Source organism: Diabrotica virgifera, chromosome 7 (assembly GCF_917563875.1).
Source record: "Diabrotica virgifera virgifera chromosome 7, PGI_DIABVI_V3a".
NCBI lineage: Eukaryota > Metazoa > Arthropoda > Insecta > Coleoptera > Chrysomelidae > Diabrotica > Diabrotica virgifera.
The window spans coordinates 19927786-19955613 of NC_065449.1; the positions used below are offsets into that span (position 1 = coordinate 19927786).

Consider the following 27828-nt stretch of genomic DNA (forward strand, 5'->3'; position numbering starts at 1 on the left):
TGTCCACCCTGTACCAATTTGAATAAATATGTGATACATTTTTGGAATCAGCTCAGCTAGAGTAATCCGAAAATTGAAACAAAATGGGGGTGTTCCATTTAAAAAAAATGACGATGACGTCATTACTCGAAAGTAATTCACCCTGTATATTAGAATATTATTTTAAAATACGGTAAATTAAAATTAAAAATCGACGTGTTTCAGGATTATTTCTTAAAATGCTCTGTTTAGCTAAAAAATAATTTGTTCCATACTTTACGAACACAGTGTATACATTTTGTATACTGTATTGGGACCGTGCAAGTTCGGAAAAGCGACACCTGGTTTCATAGCTCACCAACGTTTTTCGCACTTGTAATTATATTGGAGAAATTATTTTAGTCCTGGTTGCTGGACAATTATCAAGGCCGTAGCACAAAAAAAGAAGAAAAAGTAAGATGAGGTTATGTTATTAAAAGGTAAAAATTTGTATGTAGTAATTAAAATTAGTTATTAAAATACAGTACTGCAAGCAAAATACAATTAAATTTATTTTATATAATAATTACATATCATATCAATATTGTGGAGCAACATATAATTTTTCTTCTTCAATGACAGTGGGTATGCAATATACGTCAATTTGACAATTTCAATTGACAATATGAATTATTTAAGAAAGTTGCAAGATTTCTCCGCTATTCGCGCTCGATCGTTTTTCGCATCCCCTCCAAGTACTTGCACACCGCGAATACTATATACTACACATATCGGCGTACATTTCACTTTATGTTTTGACTTAATTTGTTTGAAAATGAGTTGTGACGCATGGGAAAAGTTATAGCGGACGAACAATAACCGCTTTGCTGGGTATAGAGATAATATCTCGGTATAGAGATCCCTCTATAACGAGAACTGTAATGACCGACTAATTATCTCGTTAAAAGCGGATCTCCGTACTTTATTAAGTGTCGATGGTCGATCTGAACAATGAGACTTCGCCATCATAAATTGTAAATTTCCTATAATATTCAATATCGGTCGATAAACAGGAAGAAGTTTATTACAGGCGGAGTTTATTACAACACTGGCCTCGATAATAACACAGATGTTGGGCATTTCTATATACAGGCAGTTGGGGTATTTATTTATAGCCATTACCAAAACCTGATAATATCCGTGTTCGTATATAGAGATGGTCCACTGTATAACCTCGAGTATATGATTAAAACTCTCAGTAGCCTTAAAAACTCGGAAATAAAAAGTTTCAACAAATTATATTATAGTCGATTCGCTAATCTGAGACACAACTGTCTACACTACAATCACAATAAAGATGCATTAGAAATAAACAATCACGAGCAGCACTCCCAAATCATGATTGATCGAAATCATGATTTGGGAGTGCTTCTCGAACATTCAACGTACAGTTGGGTCCCTGAATCTTTACCCGTGCGTCATCATTTATATATATATAGACCGGTCACTCTAGTAGAGTATAGGTCGCTCAGGTTCATAAGCTCTTTTAATCCATTTCATGCAGTGGATTGGTCCGCATACGTCCTCTGCATTATCCTTTATAGATTTTCGTGTTTTTTTGCTTTCTCTGTGATCTGTTTCCATTCTTTCCTATTCTGTATTTTTTCTCTCCAGCCTGTAATTTCCATTTTGGATATATCCTCTCGCAGTTGATCTTCCCATCTTATTTTCGGTCTTCCTCTAGGTCTGTTTATTACTGGCGTCCAATTTGTTATCTGCTTAATTAGTGCATCTGCTTCTCTTCTTTGTATATGGCCAAACCATTTTAGTCTTTGTGCTTTAATGAATCTCACTATGTCTTCTCCTTCCATTAGGTTTCTTATTTCGTGATTCATCAGAATTCGTATTTCTCCTAGATCTGTTTTGATTGGACCATGTATTCTCCTCATGATTTTTCTTTCTATTATTCTCAGTTTTTCTTCATCTTTTTTTGTAAGGCACATTGCTTCTGCTCCGTCATCATTTAAAGCATACGAAATAAGTCGATGATAAGTCAGAAATTGAAATTTACTAAACGCAACAGCAAGTGACAGTAAGTGACTTGCTGTTGCGTTTAGTAAATTTCAATTTCCGACTTATCATCGACTTATTTCGTATGCTTTAAATGATGATGCACAAGTAAAGATTCAGGTACTCAACTGTATCTTGGTTTGTTTATTTCTATATAGTGCATTTTTATTGTGATTGTAGTGTAGAGTGTAGACAGCTATGTCTCAGATTAGCGAATCGACTTAACCAATTTTCATAAAATTCCCTGAGACGATGTAGATACAGGATTCCAAGTCCCTCGTACAGCATCCTACTTGCAATATTCGTGTTCAGCAACCTCAAAAACCCCGAGATAATCAATGTCAACCATTTTTATAATTCGTAGGTGTTGCGAACGAATCAGATTTTGTTGGGGGATTTTATGTGAGAGGGGGAGGTAAGTATAAGCTTCAGTTTGTGGGGGTAGCCACCCTTGTCCCCGGTCGCCATCTTGGAAAAAGGAGGCAAACCGATTTCACGCTGTATCAAATAAACTAGGAACCCTACAGAAAATTTTATTAGATTTTCTTTTGGGCGTTATAACTTTTTTCTCGTCATTTTACAATAAATAATAAATATAATTAATAATAAATATGTGATAGTGATGTGATACGATTCAATTTGCTCACCTTTACATATGGACATTCGAATTCCGAAATCAAGCCCCCATCGCGTGAAAAGACTGCAACGTGGAATCGATTTCCATGGGAATCTCCAATCAATACGTCTCCTGCATCTGATATATCAATTCCGTTGGGAAAGTTGGTTAGGTTCTCACATCCGATTCTACGCAAAAATTGCCCGTCGTCGTTAAATACTACCACGTTGTGCCCTTTGAAGTCACAAACGTAAAATTCCTTCCCTGAAAACAAACCACAAAATTGCTAAATAAAAATTACTTAAAAAAATTGTGCACAAAGTCAAAATAGGGCACTTTTCATTGTTTTCTGAATATTTATTATACATAATATAAAAAAATACAAGAGAAACTATTTGAAACAATTTATTTCTATTTTATATATGTAGTTAGCTTCTTGGAAAAAAGACATTTCATTAATTTATCATATTCATAATCGAATTGCCCGGACACAAAGGAGCATCTAGCATTTTTGCCGCTGTGCTAGTGTACACCCTCAACATGGTGAGAAGACGAGCCTATCTCCTGGGAGCGCTATTCTGAAAATTCGCCGCATCAAAAAAACTTTTACACAGACACACTTTTGTACAAAATATTATTTCCCTCCTAAGACTGGCACCAATGAACCACAAGGATCCACCCAAGATGGATACATAGCAGATGATCCTTAGACTTAGCCGGTCGAAATACTCTGCGAACCTTCAAAAGAAAGATAGAATGTCGATCACTTCCTAGACACCGTCTTTCCTTTGAATGACATGGCGCCCAACTATAAAATTCGAGCTCGCAAACCAAGCTACTCCATGAGCTACACCGGAGTCCACACCAGCAACTAACACCGACTATCTTCTGTAGACCTGATGCCTTCAGTGTACCAGATGTCTTTCGACTTTTGAAGTCGGAAGTCCCACAAGTAGGCCCCTTCACTCTCTGCTCTACCGGTACGTGCTCCTAAGCTCAACGTAGTCGCAGATATACTCGATTAGGAACAGCCGCGAACGTAGCCCATGGCAAAGGATGGCCAAGAAAAAGGCAAATCGCCGAAGGAACTGGTACATCGACCGAGAATGGTTTCTGCAGAATAAGATGACGATACCACTACCAGCAAGCTATTGTGTCGTGTTTATGAACTTTTTTTGCAATTTTTCATTCCCTTTTCAGTTACTTTTACATATAAATTTTTGAATAATCATCTCAATTTTAATAAAAACAAGCTGAAAATGCGAGCATTATCATAATGAAAACTTTATTTATTTACGTATTTTAATTCATAATATGGAAAATTGCTATTATGAAAAGTAGTTTAGAATTAATAATTATGTTTTAATGTGCAATTATATCATTCTAATTTAAATGCTATGAACTATAAAGGCAGTTCCCTCTTGATCGAAATTCATATTTTTTATATACCTCGTATAAAATTAATAAAATTTTACATATGATGGTTGCATCATAAATCTTAGAGCATGAAGAGCTTTTTATGAAGAATAACTTTTCTTCGTCAAATTAAAAATAAAAGAGTTATAAATGAAAATGTTGCTGGTATCCAAATTTGAGAAAAATCTTCAAAAAATGTTTTCCATTAGAGAGATGTAATTGCACATATATATCAGACCATAATTGTTTATACCAAACAATATTCTTTCATATACTGCCGGTTCGCTAAACTCAGACACAACTGGTTAGTGATTTTAGTCAATAATTTTGCCAATTTGGCAAAAAAATAATTACTAATTAGTTAATAATTACTAAATAATTAGTAATTTTGTCAACTTTGGCAAAATTCGCAAAAACAAAAAAATTACCTACTAAAATCACTAGCCAGTTGTGTCGAGTTTAGCGAACCGACTATATTTTAATTTCGTAGCAAATGGAACAGTCCATTTATCATAAAGGGGAGGCCGCATACTCGTATAAACCTTTTTGAAGCTGTTAATAAATTATTGCTTTTAAAATATATTCAAATTGTATTTTTGAACATCTTATTTATTTTATATAGTAATTAAATTCACTATCAAATGTCATTAATGTTTTATTAATACTTAATTTAAAATTTAGTTTGACATTCACGAAGTGTCAAACTCAAATGTGTGTGTGTGTGTTTATGTTTTATTGGCACTGGTTTAAGCAACCAACTGGTGAGAAACTCAAATGTAAATAACCTATTATGCTTTGCTTAACAAATCGAGATTAAAAAACTAGCCTACTTAATAGCAACGATTTCAGCTGGACGTGTAGTGTGTCGGAAGAAAATAACCCGATTGTGACGTCACATTTTACACTTTGGGGTCGATTATCTCGAAGACGGTTAGAAATATCGAAATGCCGTTTTCAGATTTGGATTCAGAAGAAAAAAACTACATAAGAATCCATCGATAAATCTGATCTGAGTATTGCAGGAGCGGCAACGCAATAACACACAGACTTTTGCGAATTTATAAACGAAATGTTTTCGTTGAAAATATGACTGCTGATACAATCATTTAGTTGTTTTCTAACTATTTTCTTCCTGTTTACGACGACTGCCCTTAGCCTAAGAACATCTAGGAGCAATGACCTTAACATGTTGGTTACAATTACATAACCAGAGTTAACACCAACTTCAGTTATTAACTCTTTTGATCCAAACGTTGTCAGTCTTACAATTATTAACACAAATAAATAGAAATCTTTTAATAAATATAAATAAAACATTAAAAACCGTTATACAGTGAGCACGTAAAGGTTGGAATAAATTAATTTTCTCGAGAACGGACGATTCTGGAAAAAAATCCCGAAACAGGTCAATTTTTATTTTTAAATTGCGACTTTTTGGCATATACGTCCTACTAGTAACGTTACCCATCTGGGCGTGATGACGTCATCGATGATTTTTTTAAAATGAGAATAGGGGTCGTGTGATAGCTCATTTGAAAGGTAATTCAATTCTCTATTCAGCAGTTTAAACATTAACATAATTATTTATACAAGGTGTCCAAAATAATGTTTATTTGAATTAAATTTATTGACATAAAAAGAATAATGTATGTAATTTATTTAATTCAAAATACATTTTACTTCTCCCAGAAAACAGACAAAAAATGTTAGTGTTTTTTGCTTAAATTCAATATTAATGCAGCTACCCACCTGCCTCTCGACAGTTTGATCATTTAATTTAAGCGAAAAGCGATGATTATTTTTAAAATAAATATTTTTTTCTGTTTTTTGAGAGCAGTACAATGTATTTTGAATTAAATAAATTACATACATTCTTCTTTTTGTGTCAATAAAACTAATTAGAAAAAATTTTTTGGACATCCTCTATAAATAATTATGTTAATGTTTATACTACTGAGTAGAGAATTGAATTACCTTTCAAATGAGCTATCACACCACCCCTATTCTCATTTAAAAAATCATCGATGACGTCATCACGCCCAGATAGATGACGTGACTAGTATGATATATATGCCAAAAAGTCCTAATTTAAAAATTGACCTGTTTCCAGTATTTGAATTTCTGAATTTTCCAGTATTAAATTGAATTTTTTCCAGTATCGTCCATTCTCGAGAAAATGAATTTATTCCAACCTTTACGTGCTCACTGTATATTAAAATCTAAATATCAAACACAGATTATTATCACTTTTTATTCCATTTTACAAACAAAATATCAAACACATATTTTTTGGCTTTCTTTCGCCACTTTTCTCTCTACCCTCAAGAAATTGCCCATATGCTTGTTAACCTATGCAGCATTGTCCGTCTATCCAATCAAATCCGTATTAGCATAATTTGAGCAATAAATCATGTTATTGAAGACTATAGAAATAACTCCTTGTAACGGCATATAAGTACAACACGTTTACATTGCATAATCACAGATCGTGTAGGTACATTTGCATGTGTTTGAGGGCATATGAGTGTTAGTATGGTATAACTAGACCCAAACCCAGACATCCAAAGTGAAAGTTATCCTCCAACACCAAATTGTTCTATATGGTCCACATAATGTTCAGAAAAAAGTCACACCATTTTGAGTGTCGGGTTTGGGGGGGAGAGGGGGGAGAAATCGGTAAATTCGTAGTTTTTTACGTTTTTCGTAAATATTTCTAAAACTATACGATTTAGCATAAACAACCTTCTATACAAAAATGTTCTACATTAAATTTGAAATAAAAAAGGCCCTATGCATAATCCTTCTAAAATGAACGGTTTCAAAGTTACGGAGGTAGTATAATATAATTGGTCCAAAAAAAGGCCTAACCTAAACATTCAAAGTAAGTTTTCCTCAAACACCAAATTATTCTATATGGTCCACATATTGTTCAGTAAAAAGTTACCCCCCCAATTTGGGGGGGGGGAGGAGATGGGGGAGAAGTCGGTAAATTAGTAGTTCTTTTACGTTTTTCGTCAATATTTCTAAAGCGTCAATATTTCTAAAAAATGCTTTAGCGAAAACAATTTTCTATACAAAAATGTTCAACATGAAATTTAAAACAAAAAAGATCCTATACATATTTGTTATAAAATCAACGGTTCCGGAGTTACGGAGGGTGAAAAGTGGAGGTTTTCGATACTTTTTAAATTATTTGTGCAATTTCCTACTGATTTTCTTTAGCAGCATTGAGTTTTATAAATCAAATTTGCTATTTCAGTGGCCGATGGTATGTTAGTGATAAGCCCTTGAAGAAACGTCAATCTCACCACCCAAAAGCATCATCAATTGCCCAAAAAATATAAAAAGTATCGAAAACCTCCACTTTTCACCCTCCGTAACTCTGGAACCGTTGATTTTATAACAATTATGTATAGGACCCTTTTTGTTTTAAATTTTACGTAGAACATTTTTGTATAAAATATTGTTTACGCTAAAGCATAGTTTTAGAAATGTTGACGAAAAACGTAAAAAAACTACTAATTTACTGACTTCTCCCCATCTCCCCCCAAACCGGACGCTCAAAATGGTGTAACTTTTTACTGAACCATATGTGGACCATATAGAACAATTTGGTGTTGGAGGAAAACTTTTATTTTTGATGTCAGGGTTAGACCTTTTTTTGGACCAATTATACTATACTACCTCTGTAACTTTGGAACCGTTCATTTTAGAAGGATTAACCTTTTTTATTTCAAATTTAATGTAGAACATTTTTGTATAGAAGGTTGTTCATGCTAAACCGCATAGTTTTAGAAATATTGACGAAAAACGCAAAAAACTACGAATTTACCAATTTCTCCCCCCCCCCTCTCCCCTCCCCCACATCCGACGCTCAAAATGGTGTGACTTTTTTCTGAACATTATGTGGACCATATAGAACAATTTGGTGTTGGAGGAGAACTTTCACTTTGGATGTCTGGGTTATGCCATCTTTTGGATCAATCTTATCATACTATGTTTGTTTTTGCTAGTATGTGTGCATACATATGTATTTGTCTGTGGTTTTAATTTAAATATTGGCTTGATCTTATTGATCTTATAGCATCTTTTTACAACCAGACAATGTTCTAACTCTGGTTTTTATTCGTAGCATTTAGTTTACTTGTAACCGTTGACCTGATGATGCTCTGCATATTGTAGAGAGCGAAACCGGTCGTCGGAAGTTAAACAATAAATGATTGCGAGTACTTCTGTTTTTTACTTCATTTAAAAAAAATATCTTACCATGAATAGCGATATCGGATGGCTCTCTCATATAATCACTGCAATCGAACCAACGCAGCAGATCTCCACTCTCCCCTATGATGAATACTGTCGGACTGACGCTGTCAACGGCGACAATCTCACCATTGACAGTGACTGCTAGGCCAGCGACTATGTCGATGTAACGTATAGCTATCTTTTTCAAGAAATGGCCGTTTTTAGTGAAGATCTGCATCCTGGAGCGTTCGTTGCCACGATCGCATACGACGTATTTGCCGGTATTGCGCATAACTGCTACTTTCCTGGGATACCACAGCTGACCTTCGTCTTTACCTGGGATGCCAAATTGAAACTTGAATGTTCCGGTTTTTTCAAAGATCTGGAAAAAAACGTTTTATTCATAAAAAACTAAAGGTAGGGCATCTTATAGCATATTCCAATATCTACTAGGCCATAGGCAACATAAAATAAAAGAATATACCTAAATAAATTAAACGAATATACATATTAAGGAAAATCAGAAAAAAATATTTAAAACGTTAATATAGATGAATACATTTCAATTTTTTTAGTCACACTACAAATTGAATGGCCAAAACTTCATCCATCCAATGGCACTACAGCCCAAATCGAGCCTTGGCTTCCTTCAATAAGCTTCTCCAATCATTTCGATTTACCGCTGTTCTTTTCCATGAACGCGTTCCCAGGAAGTTCCTGGCATCCTCATCGACTTCGTCTTCCCATCTCTTTTTAGGTCTTCCAACAGGTCTTCTTCCCTGCATTCTTGCATTCAGCAATTTTCTGGGGATTATTCTATTCTCATGCATGCAGACCACGTGCCCTGTCCACCGTAATCTCTGCAGTTTAGTGTGTTGTGCTAGAGTTGGTTCGCTATATTGCTCGTATATTTCTCTATTATACCTAATTCGCCAGTTGTTATTTTCACTTATTGGGCCCAGTATCCTAGGTAATACTTTTCTTTCAAACACATCTAATGCATTGGCAGATTTCTGTTTCTGTGAAACCCATGTTTCGCAGCCATAACTTACTATGAGCCTGATTATTGTTTTATATACCCGGAGTTTTGTTTACCGTTGTACGTCTCGCGATTTGAATATGTAGCCCATCGCGAAATAGGCTTTATTTGCCAGCACAAGCCTTCTATTTATTTCCGGTTCTTCTTCATTGCTTGCAACCAGATCCATTCCTAGGTACGTGAATCTATTCACATGTTCTATATCATCAATAAAGTGTTGTTGCGCCGGTCTATTTGATCTGGTTTGTATGAGTAGTTTTGTTTTATTTGTGTTTATTGCTAGCCCTACTGCTTCTGCACTCTGTTTCAACTCAACGTAGGTTTCTTCCGCTGCATTAATTGTTCTGCTCATTATGTTTATATCATCCGCGTATGCTGCTAATTGGGTAGATTTGTTTGTAAGTATGTTATTTCCACTCACCGTCAATCGTCTAATTACATATTCAAGAACAAGATTAAAAAGCGTTGGAGCCAGTCCGTCGCCGTGTTTCAGTCCTTGCGTTATCGTAAACGCATCAGTGATCTGTCCTTGAATACATACTTGTGCTTCTGTTTCTGTCATTGTCATTTGCACTAGTCGTATTAATTTTGATGGTATGCCAAATTCTTCCAATATATTAGGTAGAATTGTTCTATCTATTGAATCATAAGCTTGTTTAAAATCTACAAAGAGATTGTAAACGTCCATGTCATATTCCCATGCTTTGGCTAGTATTTGTTTAACTGTAAATAGTTGGTCAATGGTAGATCTATTTTGCCTAAACCCTGCTTGATATTCCCCGATGATTTTTTCCGTTAGAGGTTGTAGTCTTCGATTAAGGATGTTTGTGAATATTTTGTATCCCGAACAAAGTAAAGAGATGCCTCTATAATTCTGACACAACAGTTTGTCTCCTTTTTTATGAATAGGGCAGATTATACTTTTCTTCCATTGTTGGGGGATTTCTTCTTCTATCCATATCTCTCGTATTAGCTGGTACATCTGTTGTGTCAAATTCCTTCCTCCTTGCTTGAGTAGTTCTGCCGGTATTTTATCTATTCCCGGTGCTTTATGGCTTTTTTGTATGTGGATTGCCGTTTGGACCTCCTCTAGCGTTGGGGGTCTAGTTAATTCATTTTCTTCTCCATCTTCCCCCAGCTCTTGTTGTTGTACCTCCTGCCGTGCCTGCTGCTGCCTCTGTTGTTGTAATGGTGGTTGTGCCCCTTTGTTTAATACTTCCTTAAAATATGTCATCCAGGTTATCTTAATTTCGTCCATATCGCTAATGATTTCACCCTTCTTATTTTTGCAGAGGCTAGTCTTCGGTTTGTATCCCTGTCTTAAATGTTTAATAAGTTGGTATGCACTACGTGTTTCGTTTTCCTTAAACTCCCTCTCTACAGCCAAAACTACAGCAGAAAAAAAACAGACATCTCGAAAAAAGATGAAGGATAATACAGAAAGATGGGAAGAGCACTTGGTCAAGGCACAGTATAAAGAGGGACAGTAAAACCTCTTCCATGTCGGCACTTTGATCTCAAGAAGTAATACCGGCAGTACGCAATTGGTAATTCACCAGTGGTGGATGCGGGTTTTCCCTGTTAAAACCCGTACGTTTCTATGCGACTATCAATGCGAGAGTGGGGCAAAAGCGACTGGGAACATTGCGCGGTCACCATGCGCGACTAAAGATTTTACTTCCAATTTTTCGGAGAGTGGTTCTACTGTCCCTCTTTATATATACTGTGGTCAAGGAAAGGCAGAGAGATAAGGCAAGACGACTGAAAAGAAAATAAGAAATTGGCCAAGAAGACAGAACTAAACTAAAGCTGCAAAGAAGAAAGAATGCTGAAAGGCAGCAAAAGTAGTTTCCTGGTGCAGCAAACATTTGCCAAAAAGTAGTAAAAAAACTTGCTTCATTCTACCTTTTGAACAGCTGGATTATAGAGTTGAAATTATCTTAAGGGCTTAACGTTGGTAGTACTTACCTGAATTCTATGATTATTTGTATCGGCAACGATAATGTCCTCTTCCAATCCCAAGCAAAATCCATGTGGAGAATTGAACTGCCCCTTGCCGGGTCCCAACTGGCCAAACTTGCAGCGGATCTGCATAGGACTAACTTTGTTGGATCTAGGAATCGACGGAGTAGTATTGGTTCCTGTATTGGGGATGATATTTGTTAAAGGATCTGGAATGATGTCATCAGGAGTGGATAATAAAGGAGAGGTCGAGGTGGAAACGCCACCAAAACCGTTAATTAGATTATTGGATAAGTTTAAGGATGCTGCTGATGTGGACCGAGCCAGCATGTTGTTACCGTTTGGTACGTTTTCTGCAGATAAGTTGTTTGATTAGATACATTGATTGAATACCTTAAGAACTGTTTAAAAATATTACAAAAGGTATACATAAATGTTATTTAGATAATAACATACACTCTGGGCCAAAATTAACCGGCCACCTTAAAAATTAGTCATTTTTGATGTCTTATAGTTCCTAAAAGTGATTTTTTAAATATGTTATAGCCTTATTCCTTGAAAATATCGTTATGATAATATTGTTGCTAACAAGTTAAATTTTCATTGTATATTGTATACCGGGTGTACGAATCAAACTGTGTTTTTTCTTAAAGTTTGCATCACCCTGTGGAATATTCTAGCATTTGTAGAATATTGAAATTAAAACCTAACTATAGCCTCATGCTTTCTCAATATTTTTTTGTTTGCTTGATTCGCTTATGTTGGATAATAAAAAAGTTAGGTGCTTTAACAACTAGACATCTTTTTTATAAATACAGGGTGTTTTTAAAAAAAAATTGGCAAAGTTTAGTGGGTAATTCTGCATGAAAAAATAATTGCAGTTTGCTTTATAAACTTATGTCCGTAAAGGCTTCGTTTCCGAGATAGGGGGTGTTGAAATTGTTCTGACAAACTGACGATTTATTTATTGCTTTAAATCCGGTTGAGACATGCACATGCAATTTGGTGGGTTTTAATACGTGGTTATTGCACATTTTTTGGCATACAATTAAGCATTTAATATTCACCATTGGCGCGCAATATTAAATTCTTAATTGTATGTCAAGAAATATGCAATAACTACGTCATAAAACCCACCAAATTGCATTTGCATATCTCAACCGGTTTTAAAGCAATAAATAAATCGTCAGTTTGTCAGAACAATTTTAACACCCCCTATTTCGGAAACGAAGCCTTTACGGAATAAGTTTATAAAGCAAACTGTAATTATTTTTTCATGCAGAATTACACACTAAACTTTGCCAATTTTTTTTTAAAACACCCTGTATTGATAAAAAAGATGTCTAGTTGTTAAACCACTTAACTTTTTTTATTATCCAACATAAGCGAATCAAGCAAACAAAAAAATATTGAGAAAGCATGAGGCTATAGTTAGGTTTTAATTTCAGTATTCTACAAATGCTAGAATATTCCACAGGGCGATGCAAACTTTAAGAAAAAAACACAGTTTGATTCGTACACCCGGTATACAATATACAATGAAAATTTAACTTGTTAGCAACAATATTATTATAACGATATTTTCAAGAAATAAGGCTATAACATATTGACCAATTTTTAAGGTGGCCGGTTAATTTTGGCCCAAAGTGTATATTCTACAAGTCGTAAATAAATGTAAAGTAATGCTAGCAAAATAGTAAATGTACTACAGGTGTTTCTTATATCCGTACCACTTCAATAATATCGGGCTGTTCAATAAGTTTTGCGGTTCGATAACAGAGGGCGTTTCTAGTGGCCGAATTTTATTTTATGTTGGTACACTCTTCATATGAACGTGAGTGAAGTTTCATTTAAATCTGTCAATTCATTTTTTGTTTACAAGCCATTTAGTATCGACGTGTCACAGTATTTTTTAGAATGGAAACGAATCAAGTATCCTGCAGTAATTGAATTTTTATTTTTTGGAAAATTTACAAGCAAAGGAAATTTATGAACGAACGTTGAAGGTGTCTAAGGACTCTTCGCCTTCAATTAGTAATTTAGAAAGATGGAATGCTGAATTTAAACGTGGTCGTAAAGGCAGTGAAGACGATGAACGACAAGGACGCCCAAAAACAGCAACAACACCAGAAAACCAGAAATGTAGAAAAGGTACAGCATATGTATTAGAAAATCGTCGAGTGACTAAAAGAGATTTAGTAGAAGCCCTAGTACTTTCATTGGGCAGTGTAAGCAATATTTTGACTGAAGTATGTATTGGGTTTCAGAAAGCTGTGTTCACAATGGGTGCCGCATTCGCTAACAACGGAACAAAAACACATTCAAATGCGACTTTCTTAGCAACATTTAGAGCGTTTTCGAAAGGAGAAAGTAGATTTTTTGCGTCGATTCATCACTATGGATGAGACTTGGGTCTATCACCATGATCCTGAATCAAAACAAGAGGCTAAAGAATGGTGTGAACCTGATTCTTCGACTCCGAAACGAGTACATGTCCAAAAATCGGCCAAGCATCAGTTTTTTGGGATGCAAGAAGAATTTTGTTTATAGATTACTTGCAAACTGGTAAAACAATAAATTCTGGATATTATTAGAACCTTTTAGACCAGTTGAAGGAAAAATTTGTGAAAAAAGATTCGGTTTGCAGAAGAAAAAAATCCTTTTTCATCGGGATAATGCACCGAATTAAGTTTATTTTCGAAGAAACTTCTTTTTTAAAAAGTTTTATTTTAAAAATACATATATAATATATTCTACCGAACTACTAACAATAATAATAAATTTAATTAGATTTGGACGGAGCGATGTCTGGTAGATGAATGCTGCCTGGTAAACAGGTGTGGGCTTATTTATGGCCTCTTGTTTTGATGGACTGTGGTCGGTGATTTCCTATGGAATTGTTTATTGCTCTTTATATGATTACCGTGACATATGAGCATTTTAAAAATGGCTAAAATCCATGAATTTAAAGGGTTAATTGTTGGAGCATCCACTGTATTTATCAGATTTGGCCCCTAGTTACTTCCACCTGTTTCAATACATAAAAAAATTCATGCGTGGAAAGGCGTTTTTCATCAAATGATGAGGTCATAACAGCTGTGGAAGCATGTTGCATGTTTTATATATTCTCATTTCAGGAATGGAATTTATAAATTGGAATCACGTCGGAACAAGTGTATTGATGTTCAGGGAGATTATACTGAATAATAAAGTGTATTTCAAACCATAAAATTGTCGAATTGCAAACTTATTGAACTGCCTATATTTATATTATACATGTTAATATTCCGTTTTCTAGTGAAAGTTCTCTGTAATTCTCTTATTTCCTCCTGTATAAATTGAATCTGCCAATAACTTTATATCGAAACTGTTGAATTTGTTAAATAGCTATAAAGTGTCGTCATTACGGCGGATAAAGCCATCTGGTCTAAAATTTTACATTCCAGAACAGATATTATTATCAAATGCCAAGTGGAACCAGGACCAGAATACAAACGTTTTATCAATATAACAACTATTTCATCAAATAAACTAAATTAAACACAACTGGTTATAAATAATTTCTAACAAAATAATGGCATGTTTCTCACGAAGCACTGCACAGGAGATATGCATTAACAGACATTTTGAGACTGCCTAACAGGCATTAAGAGACATGATAGAATAGAACAAAACGTAAAAAAAGACGTAAAAAATAACTCTAAAAGAGTGGAGAGTTTTAAATGACACTCACCGCAGATAACGATTTCACGGAAGAAATAAATGGTAAAATTCAGTCAGCGAACAGATGTATGTCTAGCCTCCACAACACTATTAAATCCAAGAGCCTAACACGAACATCAAAAATCAGGATACACACACATGTCCAAAAGTTTGGAATACGTACAAATAATATACCTACGCCAATGGTGGTTTCAAAACTGTTGTTGATATTCATTCTAGAGCGTTTTTAAATGAAAATGGCAAAAAATTCCAATCGTTTTTATATCATTTTGGTCACATTCAACTGATTAGCGTATTTACACATTATTTCAGTCTTTGTTTAAAGTTGAATTGAACCGTTTAAAAATTCCTAGAAACATGATATCTCATTTTGACAGATCTAGGGTAATTGCTTTGTTACAACAGGGCTTTAGTCAAAGTGATATCGCGAATATTGTTGATGTTACTCGGAGCGCTGTATCGAATATTAAAAAAAAAATCCAAGATACAAATGACGTCAAGGACCGTCCCAGAAGTGGTAGAAGTCCCGAAGTCGATGTACAACAGCAGCGCAAGACCGGCAGATAACATTGATAGCTCGTAGAAATCGTCTGAAATCGTGTTATATCCAGAGAAATTTCTAGGCTTCAAGGACTGAATATTTCACGGCAAACAATAACACGCAGACTAAATGCCGTAAATTTGTATCGTAGAAGACCCCTACATGTTCCTAAACTAACCTACGAACACAAAATACTAAGATTGCAATGGACTAGAAAAATGGTGCATCACGGTCCCAACTGGAATAACGTGATGTTCTCTGATGAGTCAAAAATTGGATTGGTATCTGATTCGCGAAGAACATTGGTTTGGAGGGGCCCAGGACGACAAACCCGACTAGAAACAGCCCAACCGCGTGTACGGCGTGTAGCATTTGAAGGTGGCAGTATTATGGTTTGGGGTGGTATTATGAGTGGTACACGGACGCCACTTCTGGTTCTGGAGAAGAGTCACTGGTGCTGTGTACATCGAGGAAGTTTTAAATCCTGTCGTACGTCTATTCCGAGGGGCAGTAGGTGATCAATTTGTGTTTATGCATGACAACGCACCTCCTCATCGAACAGCAGCAGTACAAAATTTTCTGGAAGAAGAAGGAATATCTACATTACAGTGGCCCTCGAATTCCCCCGACATGAACGTTATTGAACATGCTTGGGACATTCTGAAAACACGCATCAAGAAGCGAAACAATCCTCCTATTACACTTCGAGAACTAAAAGATGCTGCTCGTGAAGAATGTTAGAGAATTCCGCAAGCCCAGCTCGACCAGTTAATCGGGAGCATGCCAAATCGCCTACAGACATGCATACAGGCCAATGGAGAAAATACTTATTATTAGTTTTATTAAAAATTATTTTTTTCTATACTAATTTATTTTTAAATGTAAATTGTACATTGTAAGTTTTTCACTCTAAAGAGAATAAATCATTTTTTAGCATATCGTTTATCTGGTTTTGAAATTTATTTAGTATTGTTGAGAATTAAAACAAAATGATGTTTAACTATTCAGAAGAGTTTACATATAAAAATCAATAAAAAGATGAAATATTCCAATATTCCAAACTTTTAAACATATGTGTATAAAACAGTATAGACCGGTGACAAAAGCAATGCAAAGAAAAGTCAGAAGTTTTGAGAAAAAAATCCTCTGAAGGATCTTTGGACCCTATCACGATCAGAATACTAACCAATACCGAATGAGAACAAAAATGCAGATGTCAAACAGATGTATAGGGCTAGCTTCCATATAGTCCAAGAGATTAAATCCCAACATCTAGGATGGGCTGGCCATGTCCATAGACTCCCTAATAGCCGTCTTACCAAGTTAATCTAGGAGGAAACCCAGATAGGGAGAAGGCCCTTAGGACGTCCACGAATGCGATGGAGAGATAAAATATGGTCGGATTTAAGAAAAATAAGACTAACCACTGAATTAACTTTCACGGACGACCGTTCGAGATGGAAGCGGGTTACATCAGCCAAGGCCCACCCCGCGTTGTACTGCTACGATCAGAAGAAGAAATTAACATATGTATAAAATTATGCAGAATGCATACATCAAAAGAAAAAATGAATCTTAAATATTTAATACTCACTACTTCATATTTCAAAAACAATTGTAACGTTACAAAAGTCACATCTTTGGTATTTTATTTTTAAATAATTGTTTTATTCTATTTTCTTTAATATTTCATTAATAATTATCTTCTATTCGTTTTAACTTGTTTTTCCGTTAAAAACCTGTTTGGCGCCCGTTCTATAGGCAACTTTCTTTTCATCTAACATCTAAATCATCATACTGAACGTACTGCGTATATCCTTACTCTCTAAATACTATGTCTTTTAGTACGGAACATGGTTGTCCATCTCCTCATACTTTGCGCTGTCATGTCAATGAGAGTGGCAATTATTAGTAATGGAGGCAAAAAATTAATTTATTTAAAGAGATGAGCACATAACATTTTCATTTATTTCCAGACTTTAATATTCTCTTGTGGTGAGTAGTTTGTGACATACTGTACCATTCATAACATCTTTTTGTTTCTATACCTAACTTCGACTCTTCACGTGTCTTGATATCTTAATTTTTAATATTTCATTTCATCTATTGATATGCTTTTAGTAATCAAATAGTTTAACTATTAGTAATTAATTCCATTTAATTTACCCTTGCCATCTACTAGTTTTTGAATACTATTTGGCAAAGGTGCATTTTGGTCATTAACTTCTTGATTGTCACTTATACGCAATATATCTTCTAGTTTTTGGAAAGAAGTCAAACCTTTCTCCCTTCGGGAGCCTCAAGCATGAAGCCCCCATCGCCGGCGATGACACTAAGGCTGACACAATGAAGACCATGTCATCTAGACTGAAACGATTACCATCTCCAGCTGCAGGGAGTCTACAGACTCCAAGAAGTCTACAGCAGTACCATTCGACATCAAGAAGTTACCATCGAACCAGATACCAAAAGCCATAAGTATAATCTAGAAATTGTTAGTTTTTGGCAAGAATTTGAATATATTTGTTAATGCATTTATTAAGTCATATTTTTATTATATCTTTATTGAACAATAAACATGATTATTTAAAATATTGTTGTGTTTGTTTCCATTCTAAATTTTTAGAGTTCATATCTAAGATTAGTACAAGAAGAACACACACCTTGAGAGACTGAGCTAGGCTAGGGTGAACGATAACTATCTTAGTTGGTTGAAATATTATTTTCGAATGGTATTTCAATTAGCTGGGGTATTCCATTGTTTTTTGTTTCACAATGTCTTCATATTTTTTTGTTTTCTAAATAAAAACCTTTTTAAACCTAGTACATTGTGATGATCAAACTAAGATTTTAAAAATGTTGGGTACTCACCTGCCAGCTTAACTAACGTTGCAATATTCTTGAAGGCAGTATCATTGTTCAAAATATCGGCAATATTGAACGGAGCTGTAGTTGGTGACGTGGCAGCACTGTTTGTGTTTTCTGCTAAAGTGGCTAGTTGTGCTATATTGTACTCGGCAATACTAGAAAACCCTTGGGAAAACCCTTGGTTTGAATTGACGTGGGGTAAGGGAGGACTCTGAGCCATCAACATTTGTAAATTGTTTCCAAGTTCCCCGTCGAATGAAGATTGCATGGATGTGGGTAAAGAAATTGGACTGGTTGTTGTTACCGAAGGTGCGCTACAACCGTTTGTGACGATAGCAGGTGGTGAGTTGTTGATTCCATTGATCCCGTTGATGTTCAAGGGAGCCAATTCAGGTAAAACTGGAGAAGACTGTGATGTTTTCACGATGACATCTTCCTCTGTAGCAAACTTTCCGAAATTACTCCTGATAGCATATTCAAACTTATCCAAGTCAGATTTGAACTCAATACTGAATGATTTTTCCAGTTTGGGTGATTTGTGGTTTAAAGTCATCAACCTAGTAGCAAGTGCTGTTCTTAAATACATCATCTCTTGTGCAGTACCGCCTTCCAATAAGCTGGAAGTGCATTTACAGGCATCTTCTAAGTTAACAATGGTATTGCCCAACTCATTACTCTCTTGCATGAGGACTAGCTCACGTTCATGATACAATCCAGTCAGCTCTTCTAAAATATCATCCTTACATTTCTCAAGAACAGCCTTGTAACTCTGATATGATTCATTGATAAGATCTCTAGCGGTGGAGCGCTGGTGGGAAAGTTCTTCCATGTTATTGTTCAAAGTAGCAGAAGCTTTGGTGAGGTTTTCGATTTTTTCTTTGCCTTTCTTAACCAAACCCTCCATCTCTTGTCTAACTCTTGGTTCAGAGTCGAGTATCCCCTCAAACTGGTGGCCTTTATGATCAACTTTAATACACTCCGTGCAAGCTGTTACACTGCACACCAAGCAATAGAAGATGAGATTTTCGCCAGGATGGAAATCGCATACTAGAGGCTTGTGAACTGTGATCTTAATACCAGATTTAACCATGTCCTCGAGAGCAACAACCTTGTGTGACTCGAAACATCTCATAAAATGATGAGCCTTGTCACAATTGTTGCATAGAAGGTGTTGGCAGGTGTTACATTTGGACTTGGCCATTTCTTTGGCAGTGCAGGAAGTGCAATGCAAATCGGGGGAGTTGGAAACGTCGGTAACATTTGTCTTTGAGACATCAAGCGGTAGAGCAGCTAACTTCTTTGTTCCAACCTGTAATAAATGCAATAAAATTGTATCTAACATTACAAACTAACTCTGAATTTTGATTAATACCGGCGTAAATTGTAATTAAAGTTTATCGAAATCACATTCTTTAAGTCCATAAAACTGTCTCATAAATACTATTAGTCTAGTGTCTAGTGGTTATTGAAAACAGCTTAACCCAGCGAGAGTTAAGAGGAACTATGTACTTCGGTACGACTGACGAAATTATACCTACTTTATAATCTATAACAGGGGTTCCCAACCGGTGGTACGCGGGAAGATTTCAGGTGGTGCGCGGGAAGATTTCAGGTGGTACACGTCGCATGGGCGAAACAAGCTATTACGCTGGGCCTCCATTTTCAGACGAGCCAGTGCGGTCTGTCTGGTTGGGTGCTGCTCGCTCCTCTTCTCTACCATGCCACTCTTATTTTTCCGCTCTGCTGTCACCAGTTTTCATCCAGGTGTGTGAGCGTTTACATCTTGTTTAAGCATCCCTAACTGTTGTGTGTAATTTGTTTTGCTTCCATATTAGATTATGAGGCGGTTTTTAGTGAACCCTGGGACTTCAAAGGAAAGTGTTAAAAAACCTAAACCAGAGACTAATCGGAAATACCACTTTGTAGTACGGTTGCAGTACGGGTTTCTAGTGAAGTCTGGCACAGAAAATAGTGACAATTCTATACAACAATGTGTTGCTTGTTTCAAAAGATTATTCCAAACTTGACTAGATCGGAAATCCTTTTACAGGAACCTCGCCAAATGAGTTGGAATTACAGGAAACATTCATCGATCTAACAAAAGACAGTTTTATGAACGAAACTAAAGAGAAATTCTTAATTGACTTTTGGATCGGGTGTAAATCCGAGTATCCATTGCTCTTCCAGCAAGTTATGCTGTTGTTGATGCCATTTGTCACTAGTTACTTGTGTGAGACTGGTTTTTCTGAACTAATGTATATAAAAAATAAATATAAAAAAGAACTAGAAGTGTTGAAGAGGACTTAAGAATAAAGTTAAGTTCAATTACTTCTGCAATTGACACTAATCACAGGCAAACTGCAACAAGCTGCGCATCTCGGTACACGATGACTAATGTTGATTTTTATTAATTTGTATATTTTTTTTTTGTTGATAGTTTGTACTAATTGTATAATAATTTTATAATAATCAATTTAAGCCGTTATTAATCAAAATTCAGAAATGGCGCAATGAGATGAAACGATTGTAATTTCGAGAAGAATTAAGATTAGAAGATTGTAAATTTTATTGTATTTGAGTGACATTCCATTTTTAATAAGATGTGTGCGGTGTCCTTTACATTAAATAATAAATCAAACTTTTTTGGTCATTGAATAATAAATAATTTAAAAATGAATAACCATTTTCAATTTCGTTGCAACACGAAACTACAGCCGCATCATATTCTAGTTCAATCAGAGAGTGCATCAATAATATCACCTCTACCGGTTTCGAAACTTATTAGTCTCTCATCAAGAGGCACATATGCTACTCTCTCTAGCCCAACCAGGACAAACCCCGGCGTGCAGTTACGAATTGTAACGAACGAAATGGCAAGGATGCCCTAGCGGCAACTGCTAACAAAAAACTAAGTTTTCAATCTAATAACACATAAAATAATACAAAAAATATTACTCTGCATCCCACCAGATTGAAAACAATAGGAACCTTCTTGGTTACACCTCCGAGGCTTCTAAAATTTGCAAGCCATAACGGATGCTGAGACTAAAGAAGATGACGGAATTTTACAATTTATAATTGTTCAGCGCGGTAAAGTTCCAACGAGAATGGTGCACTTCGTACTCTAATCAGAGTAAACATGTAAATCAAAAATGAATAACCATGAAAATTTCATGAAAATGGTTATTCATTTTTGATTTACATGTTTACTCTGATTAGAGTACGAAGGGAACCATTCTCGTTGGAATTTTACCGCGCTGGGCAGATAGCACGTGAATTATAAATTGTAAAATTCCTTCATCTGCTTTAGTCTCAGTATCCGTTATGGCTTATGGCTTGCCAATTTTAGAAGCCTCGGAGGTGTAACCAGAGAAGGCTCCCATTGTTTTATGTGCTATTAGATTGAAAACTTAGTCGTCTAATAAATAATTTATTTCAGAAACAATTATGATTAACTCACATATTTCAAGTCAATTTTTGCAATAATACAACTCAAATTCAGTAGCAGCTGTTAAATGAATAAAGACAATTTTTTTACTGTAGTTTGATCACAATTACACTAATATTAGTCACCCACCGTCTAGTTATTGCGAAATCAACCATTGTGTTTAAATTATAAATAAGTAATAAAAATATAAATAAATAATAAAAAAAATGATATACTGTTATACAGGGTGTTTCAAAAAGGTATGTCATAAATTATATCACGCATTCCGAGGACAAAAATAAATTGATTGAATCCAACTTACCTTAGTACAAAAGTGTACACAAAAAAAGTTACAGCCCTTTGAAGTTACAAAATAAAAATTGATTTTTTCAATATATCGAAAACTGTTGGAGATTTTTTATTGAAAATGGACATGTATGATTCTTATTTCAGGAATATCTTAAAACAAAATTATAGTGAAATTTGTCCACCCCATAAAAATTTTATGGGGGTTTTGTTCCCTCAAACCCCCCCAAACTTCGTACTTGTGTACGTTCGAATGAATTCATTATTGTGGTACCATTAGTTAAACAAACACAACGTTTTTAAAACTTTTTTGCCTCTTAGTATTTTTTTGATAAGTCACCTTTTATCGAGATGTGGCTTCTTCTTCAAAATATACCTAAAAATCTAAATTATAAATAAATTTTCAGATTATTAAAAGGTATATCATAGATACTTAACCATATACAAATATGTGGTGGATTCGAGAAATATTCAAAATATCTCGATAAACAGTGGCTTATCGAAAAAGTACTAAGAGGCAAAAAAGTTTTAAAAACATTGTGTTTAACTAATGGTGCCACAATAATAATTTAATTGGAACGTACACAAAAGTTTGGGGGGGTTTAAGGGAGCCAAACCCCCATAAAATTTTTATGGGGTGCACAAATTTCACTTTAATTTTTTTTAAGATGTTGCTGCAATAAGAATGCCACATGTCCATTTTCAATGAAAAATCTCTAGATTTCGATATATGAAAAAAATCGATTTTCATTTTGTAACTTCAAAGGGCTGTAACTTTTTTGTGTACACTTTTGTACTAAGGTAAGTTGGATTCAATCAATTTATTTTTGTCCCCGGAATGCGTGATTTAATTTATGACATACCTTTTTGAAACACCCTGTATTCATTTGCGACGTAGTTGATAGAGAAAATGAGAAATGTGCGACGTCTTAATAGAAAATAAAAAAAAAATGAAAAAATATTTTTAAGAAACGCTTTTCTTTAGTTACGAGTGACTAAAATTAGACATATTATAAGAAAATCAACCAAAAAGCAAAAAATAAAAAAAAATTGAAAAATCTAACACATTCGTCAAAGAAAAGAGTGGTGCGTCTTCATCGAATAAACGGTTTTCGCACCACGCTTTTCTTTAACGAATGTGTTAGATTTTTTCAATTTTTTTTACTTTTTGCTTTTTGGTTGATTTTTTTATAATATGTTTAATTTTAGTCACTCGTAACTAAAGAAAAGCGTTTCTTAAAAATATTTTTTTCATATTTTTTTATTTTTTACTTTTTAGTCTTACACTTTTCAAACATTAAAATATATCGTCATGTTTATTAATATGTATAAAACATATTATGTACAAACATGAAAATTAGTCGGAATCGGTCAAAAATTTGAAACTTTATTGTTTATTTATGAAGCATAACGTAAACAATTAACGTAAAAAGTTAAATTATGTATAGTTCATATAATTAGCTACACTCTGTAAAAGTTTCAAGTTTCTTCATTGTAAAAAACAAGAGAATTTAAGCATTTTCAGTTAAAATCGTTTTTTTATTTAAACAATTATACTCTGGGCTAATTAGCAAAATACAAGGAATAGCTATTTGTATAACAAGGGAGGAAAGTGTAACTTTTCCTCCCGAGAATGAAGTTTACTGCCCGACGCGTAGCGGAGGGCAGTAATCATTCAAGGGAGGAAAAGACACTTTACTCCCATGTTATACATATGGTTTTTCCACCTTCCTCAAATAACAAGTCATTTTTTCATTTTTACTTAATTTATTTATGTAACTAACCAACAAAATTTATTAGAACTAAAACAACAAGTAGGTACAATATAACTGTCAACTGTCAAATATAAGTCAAATTATTAATGTAAACATTGTTAAATCAAAATAACAATTTACTGTTTTTTACCATTCTGCAAAATACAGGATGTTTTATAAATAAACGTTAAAATGTATAGATACTTCGTAATAGAAAATAGATATTATATAGAGCGTCAATAAGTTATTTTTCATGAACGAAATACCATGATGTCACTTTTACTTTTCCTCCCTAGGGAGGAAAAATATTTTCCTCCCTAGGGAGGAAAAGTATAACTTTGCTCCCTACAACCAGGTCCGGAAAAGTATACTTTCGGTAGAGGTAGGTGGAAAAAGTTATTTACCAGCAGTTTTATTGCTGGAATTGAATCTTATGATTGTATATATTAATCCTATAGATATGCAAAGTCCGCAGATAGTGTGCTACTTTTTTTATAAACAAAATGGCGCCCGAAAATCGTGTTTTTTTCAATTTTTGCTTTGTAACTCCTAAGATTTTAAATTTAGACCAAAAACACCCAAATAAAAATTCACCGCAATTAAATTCTGCATAGAGACGTGTTTCTTTCGATTTACCTCGACGAAAACTTTCCCCGGAAAAAGCGGGTTTTTCCAACAAAATCTTTGATTTTCAACTAAACTTTTAGATAAGTAGTTGTTAATCAATAATTAAATATAGAATTTTTACTACAAAAACGTTATTACGTAGGTCAAAATTTTTGACGTAAGAGAACTGTCAAAACATTAGAATGTGACTTTTCTTATTGCTATGTTTATTATAAACACGGCAATAATGAAAAGTCACATTCTAATGTTTTGACAGTTCTCTTACGTCAAAAATTTTGACCTACGTAATAACGTTTTTGTAGTAAAAATACTATAGCTTAGTAACGTAAAAGCTCTTTCCGTATATATTATAATTCCAGAAGCCGATGGAAATTGAATGAACATTTTAGCAACAATTGAAATGTTAATTAAAAATTCACGGTCGCTATAATAACGACAATAATTATGATGCATAAAAATAATTATAATTTTTTCATAAAAATACACTATACCTATCTAATGTACTTTACAGAATTGAAATTGGGCTATTTAAGCGGCCTCAGGAATATTTTAAAATTATAAACAATTTTTTGGCTTATAAACAAATAGAATATCTCGGGAAATATTAAACTAAATTAAATCGTGAAAACAGTAGTCAAAACACAGCAGCAGGACGCTTCTTTTAAAAGAAAAAACATTTAATTATGACGAGTGGTTCCTGAGATATAACCGGTCAAAGTTGACCGAAATTTACGGCAAAGATATAAACAATAGGATCATAATTTTCAAACCATCACCTTTTTATTTTTGTCCTCTTTCTCCACACCAATTTTCATATCTTTAAAATCCTCAAAAATAAACATATATTATTATAATAAAAACTATCGATAATACGTGTGAAAATTGCCAAAAATAGCAAAATTCCAATCAACAATTAGGTTGGAGAAAATGTAACCCTCAAAGTTCAAAATCGGTATACGTTAACAAAATGCATTTAGTCGGCTTCCCATGGAGCAATTTCCTTCATTCTTTTTTTGTTCCCTAATAACTCGAGTAGGGCCATCGAACTAACGCATTATTAAATGTCAAACTTGCTTTTGTTTTGTTATAATATATTAATTTATTTATAAGAACAGAAAATTACATATTTTTTCCAGTTGTAGGCTTTTTTTTAGATAAACTTACTACAAGTGTACCTTTTAAAGTTAAAAACATAAATATTCTCATTTGAAAGCTGTATAATTATTTAAACAATTTTTATTTAAACAAATTAAAATATTGTGTTATAATAAATAAATTAATTTATTATAACAAAACAAAACATTTAATAATGCGTTAGGTCGATGGCTCTACTCGAGTTATTAGGGAACAAAAAAAGAATGAAGGAAATTGCTCCATGGGAAGCCGAATAAATGCATTTTGTTAACGTATACCGATTTTGAACTTTGAGGGTTACATTTTCTCCAACCTAATTTTTGATTGGAATTTTGCTATTTTTGGCAATTTTCACACGTATTATCGATAGTTTTCATTATAATAATATATGTTATGAGGATTTTAAAGATATGAAAATTGGTGTGGAGAAAGAGGACAAAAATAAAAAGGTGATGGTTTGAAAATTATGATCCTATTGTTTATATCTTTGCCGTAAATTTCGGTCAACTTTGACCAGTTGTATCTCAGGAACCACTCGTCATAATGAAACGTTTTTTCTTTTGAAAGAAGCGTCCTGCCACTGCGTTTCGAATACTGTTTTCACAATTTAATTTAGTTTAATATTTCCCGAGATATTCTATTTGTTTATAAGCCAAAAAATTGTTTATAATTTTAAAATATTCCCGAGGCCGCTTAAATAGTCCAATTTCAATTCTGTAAAGTACATTAGATAGGTATAGTGTCTTTTTATGAAAAAATTATTGTTATTCTTGTGTATCATAATTATTGTCGTTATTATAGCGACCGTGAATTTTTAATTAACATTTCAATTGTTGCTAAACTGTTCATTCAATTTCCATCGGCTTCTGGAATTATAATATATACGGAAAGGGCTTTTACGTTACTAAGTTATTTAATTATTGATTAAAAACTACTTATCTAAAAGTTTAGTTGAAAATTAAAGATTTTGTTGGAAAAACCCGCTTTTTCCGGGAAAAGTTTTCGTCGAAGTAAATCGGAAAAAACACGTCTCTATGCAGAATTTAATTGCGGTGAATTTTTATTTGAGTATTTTTGGTCTAAAGTTAAAATCTTTGGAGTTATAGAGCAAAAATTGAAAAAAACACGATTTTCGGGCGATATTTTGTTTATAAAAAAAGTAGCACACTATCTGCGGACTTTGCATATCTATATTATTAATATATACAATCATAAGATTCGATTCCAGCAATAAAATTGCTGGTAAATAACTTTTCCCAAAAATGGCCTATTCTCCGATAATCAGCCCAGACTATTAATAAACAAAAAAATGTTATTGACTATTCGTGTATTGTTCCCGCGAATGCATATGTCTGCAAATTTTTAGTCACTTGCATTGAAGAAAAGGCAGTCAAATTAACGTCCAAAGATTTGACCCAAACGATTGAACTAAAGAAAAGCGTTTAATGAATTAATACGACAAAACGAATTCTAATGTTAACTGTAGCACAAAACGTCTCTACCGGTGGTTTTTCTAAGACTACGATAAAAACACGAATTTTTTTAATTCGAGTTTTGGTTGAAGTTTTGTTTCGTATCGTAATAAGCGAATAAGCGTCGATTTTTATATAAACAAATATATGAGCGTTCAAAATTTGAAACTTTATTGTTTATTTATGAAGCATAACGTAAACAATTAACGTAAACAGTGAAATTATGTATAGTTTCAAATTTTTACATTGTAAAAAACAAGAGAATTTAAGCATTTTCCATTAAAATCGTTTTTTTTTATTTAAACAATTATTAATAAGCATAAAAAAATTGTTATTGATTATTCGTGTATTGTTCCCGCGAATGCATATGTCTGCAAATTTTCATTCATTTGCATTGGAGAAAAGGCAGTCAAATTAACGTCTAAAGATTTGACGCAAACTATTGAACTAAATAAAAGCGTTTAAAAATAGCACATCTTAGAATAAATATAACGACAATAAATAGAAAAAAAATATTAATCACTGGCATATCATTACTGGCTTTACCGTTCCGATTTTTAAGCACTTGTCCGGACAAAAACTCTCTTAGCCAGCCACTCACGATACTGCGGCATCGTTCAATTTTGTCGAATTCGACTAAAGTAGCAAAAATTTTGATCGTTTGTTATAGTAC

General features: G+C 34.0%; 1 protein-coding gene and 1 long non-coding RNA gene across 6 annotated transcripts in view; one reads left to right on the forward strand and one right to left on the reverse strand.

The window, feature by feature from the left end:
- LOC114327693 (brain tumor protein) overlaps window positions 1–27828 on the reverse strand; it is a 396953-nt gene that overhangs the window by 354013 nt on the left and 15112 nt on the right. For 4 of the 5 annotated variants that reach the window (XR_007699170.1, XM_050655418.1, XM_050655419.1 and 1 more), the window contains exons 4-7: window positions 18439–19744; window positions 11310–11656; window positions 8327–8684; window positions 2676–2908 (exon numbers count right to left, since the gene is read on the reverse strand). Coding sequence is in view for 4 of the 5 variants with exons in the window: in XM_050655418.1 (XP_050511375.1) it covers window positions 2676–2908; window positions 8327–8684; window positions 11310–11656; window positions 18439–19744 (2244 nt within the window). In the remaining variant the exon portion in view is untranslated. The remainder of the gene's footprint in view (window positions 1–2675; window positions 2909–8326; window positions 8685–11309; window positions 11657–18438; window positions 19745–27828) is intronic. The other variant, XM_050655420.1, reaches the window with a different exon arrangement.
- The window catches only part of LOC126887725 (uncharacterized), a 126746-nt gene that overhangs the window by 46777 nt on the left and 52141 nt on the right, over window positions 1–27828 (forward strand). The gene's annotated exons all lie outside the window — the stretch shown is intronic.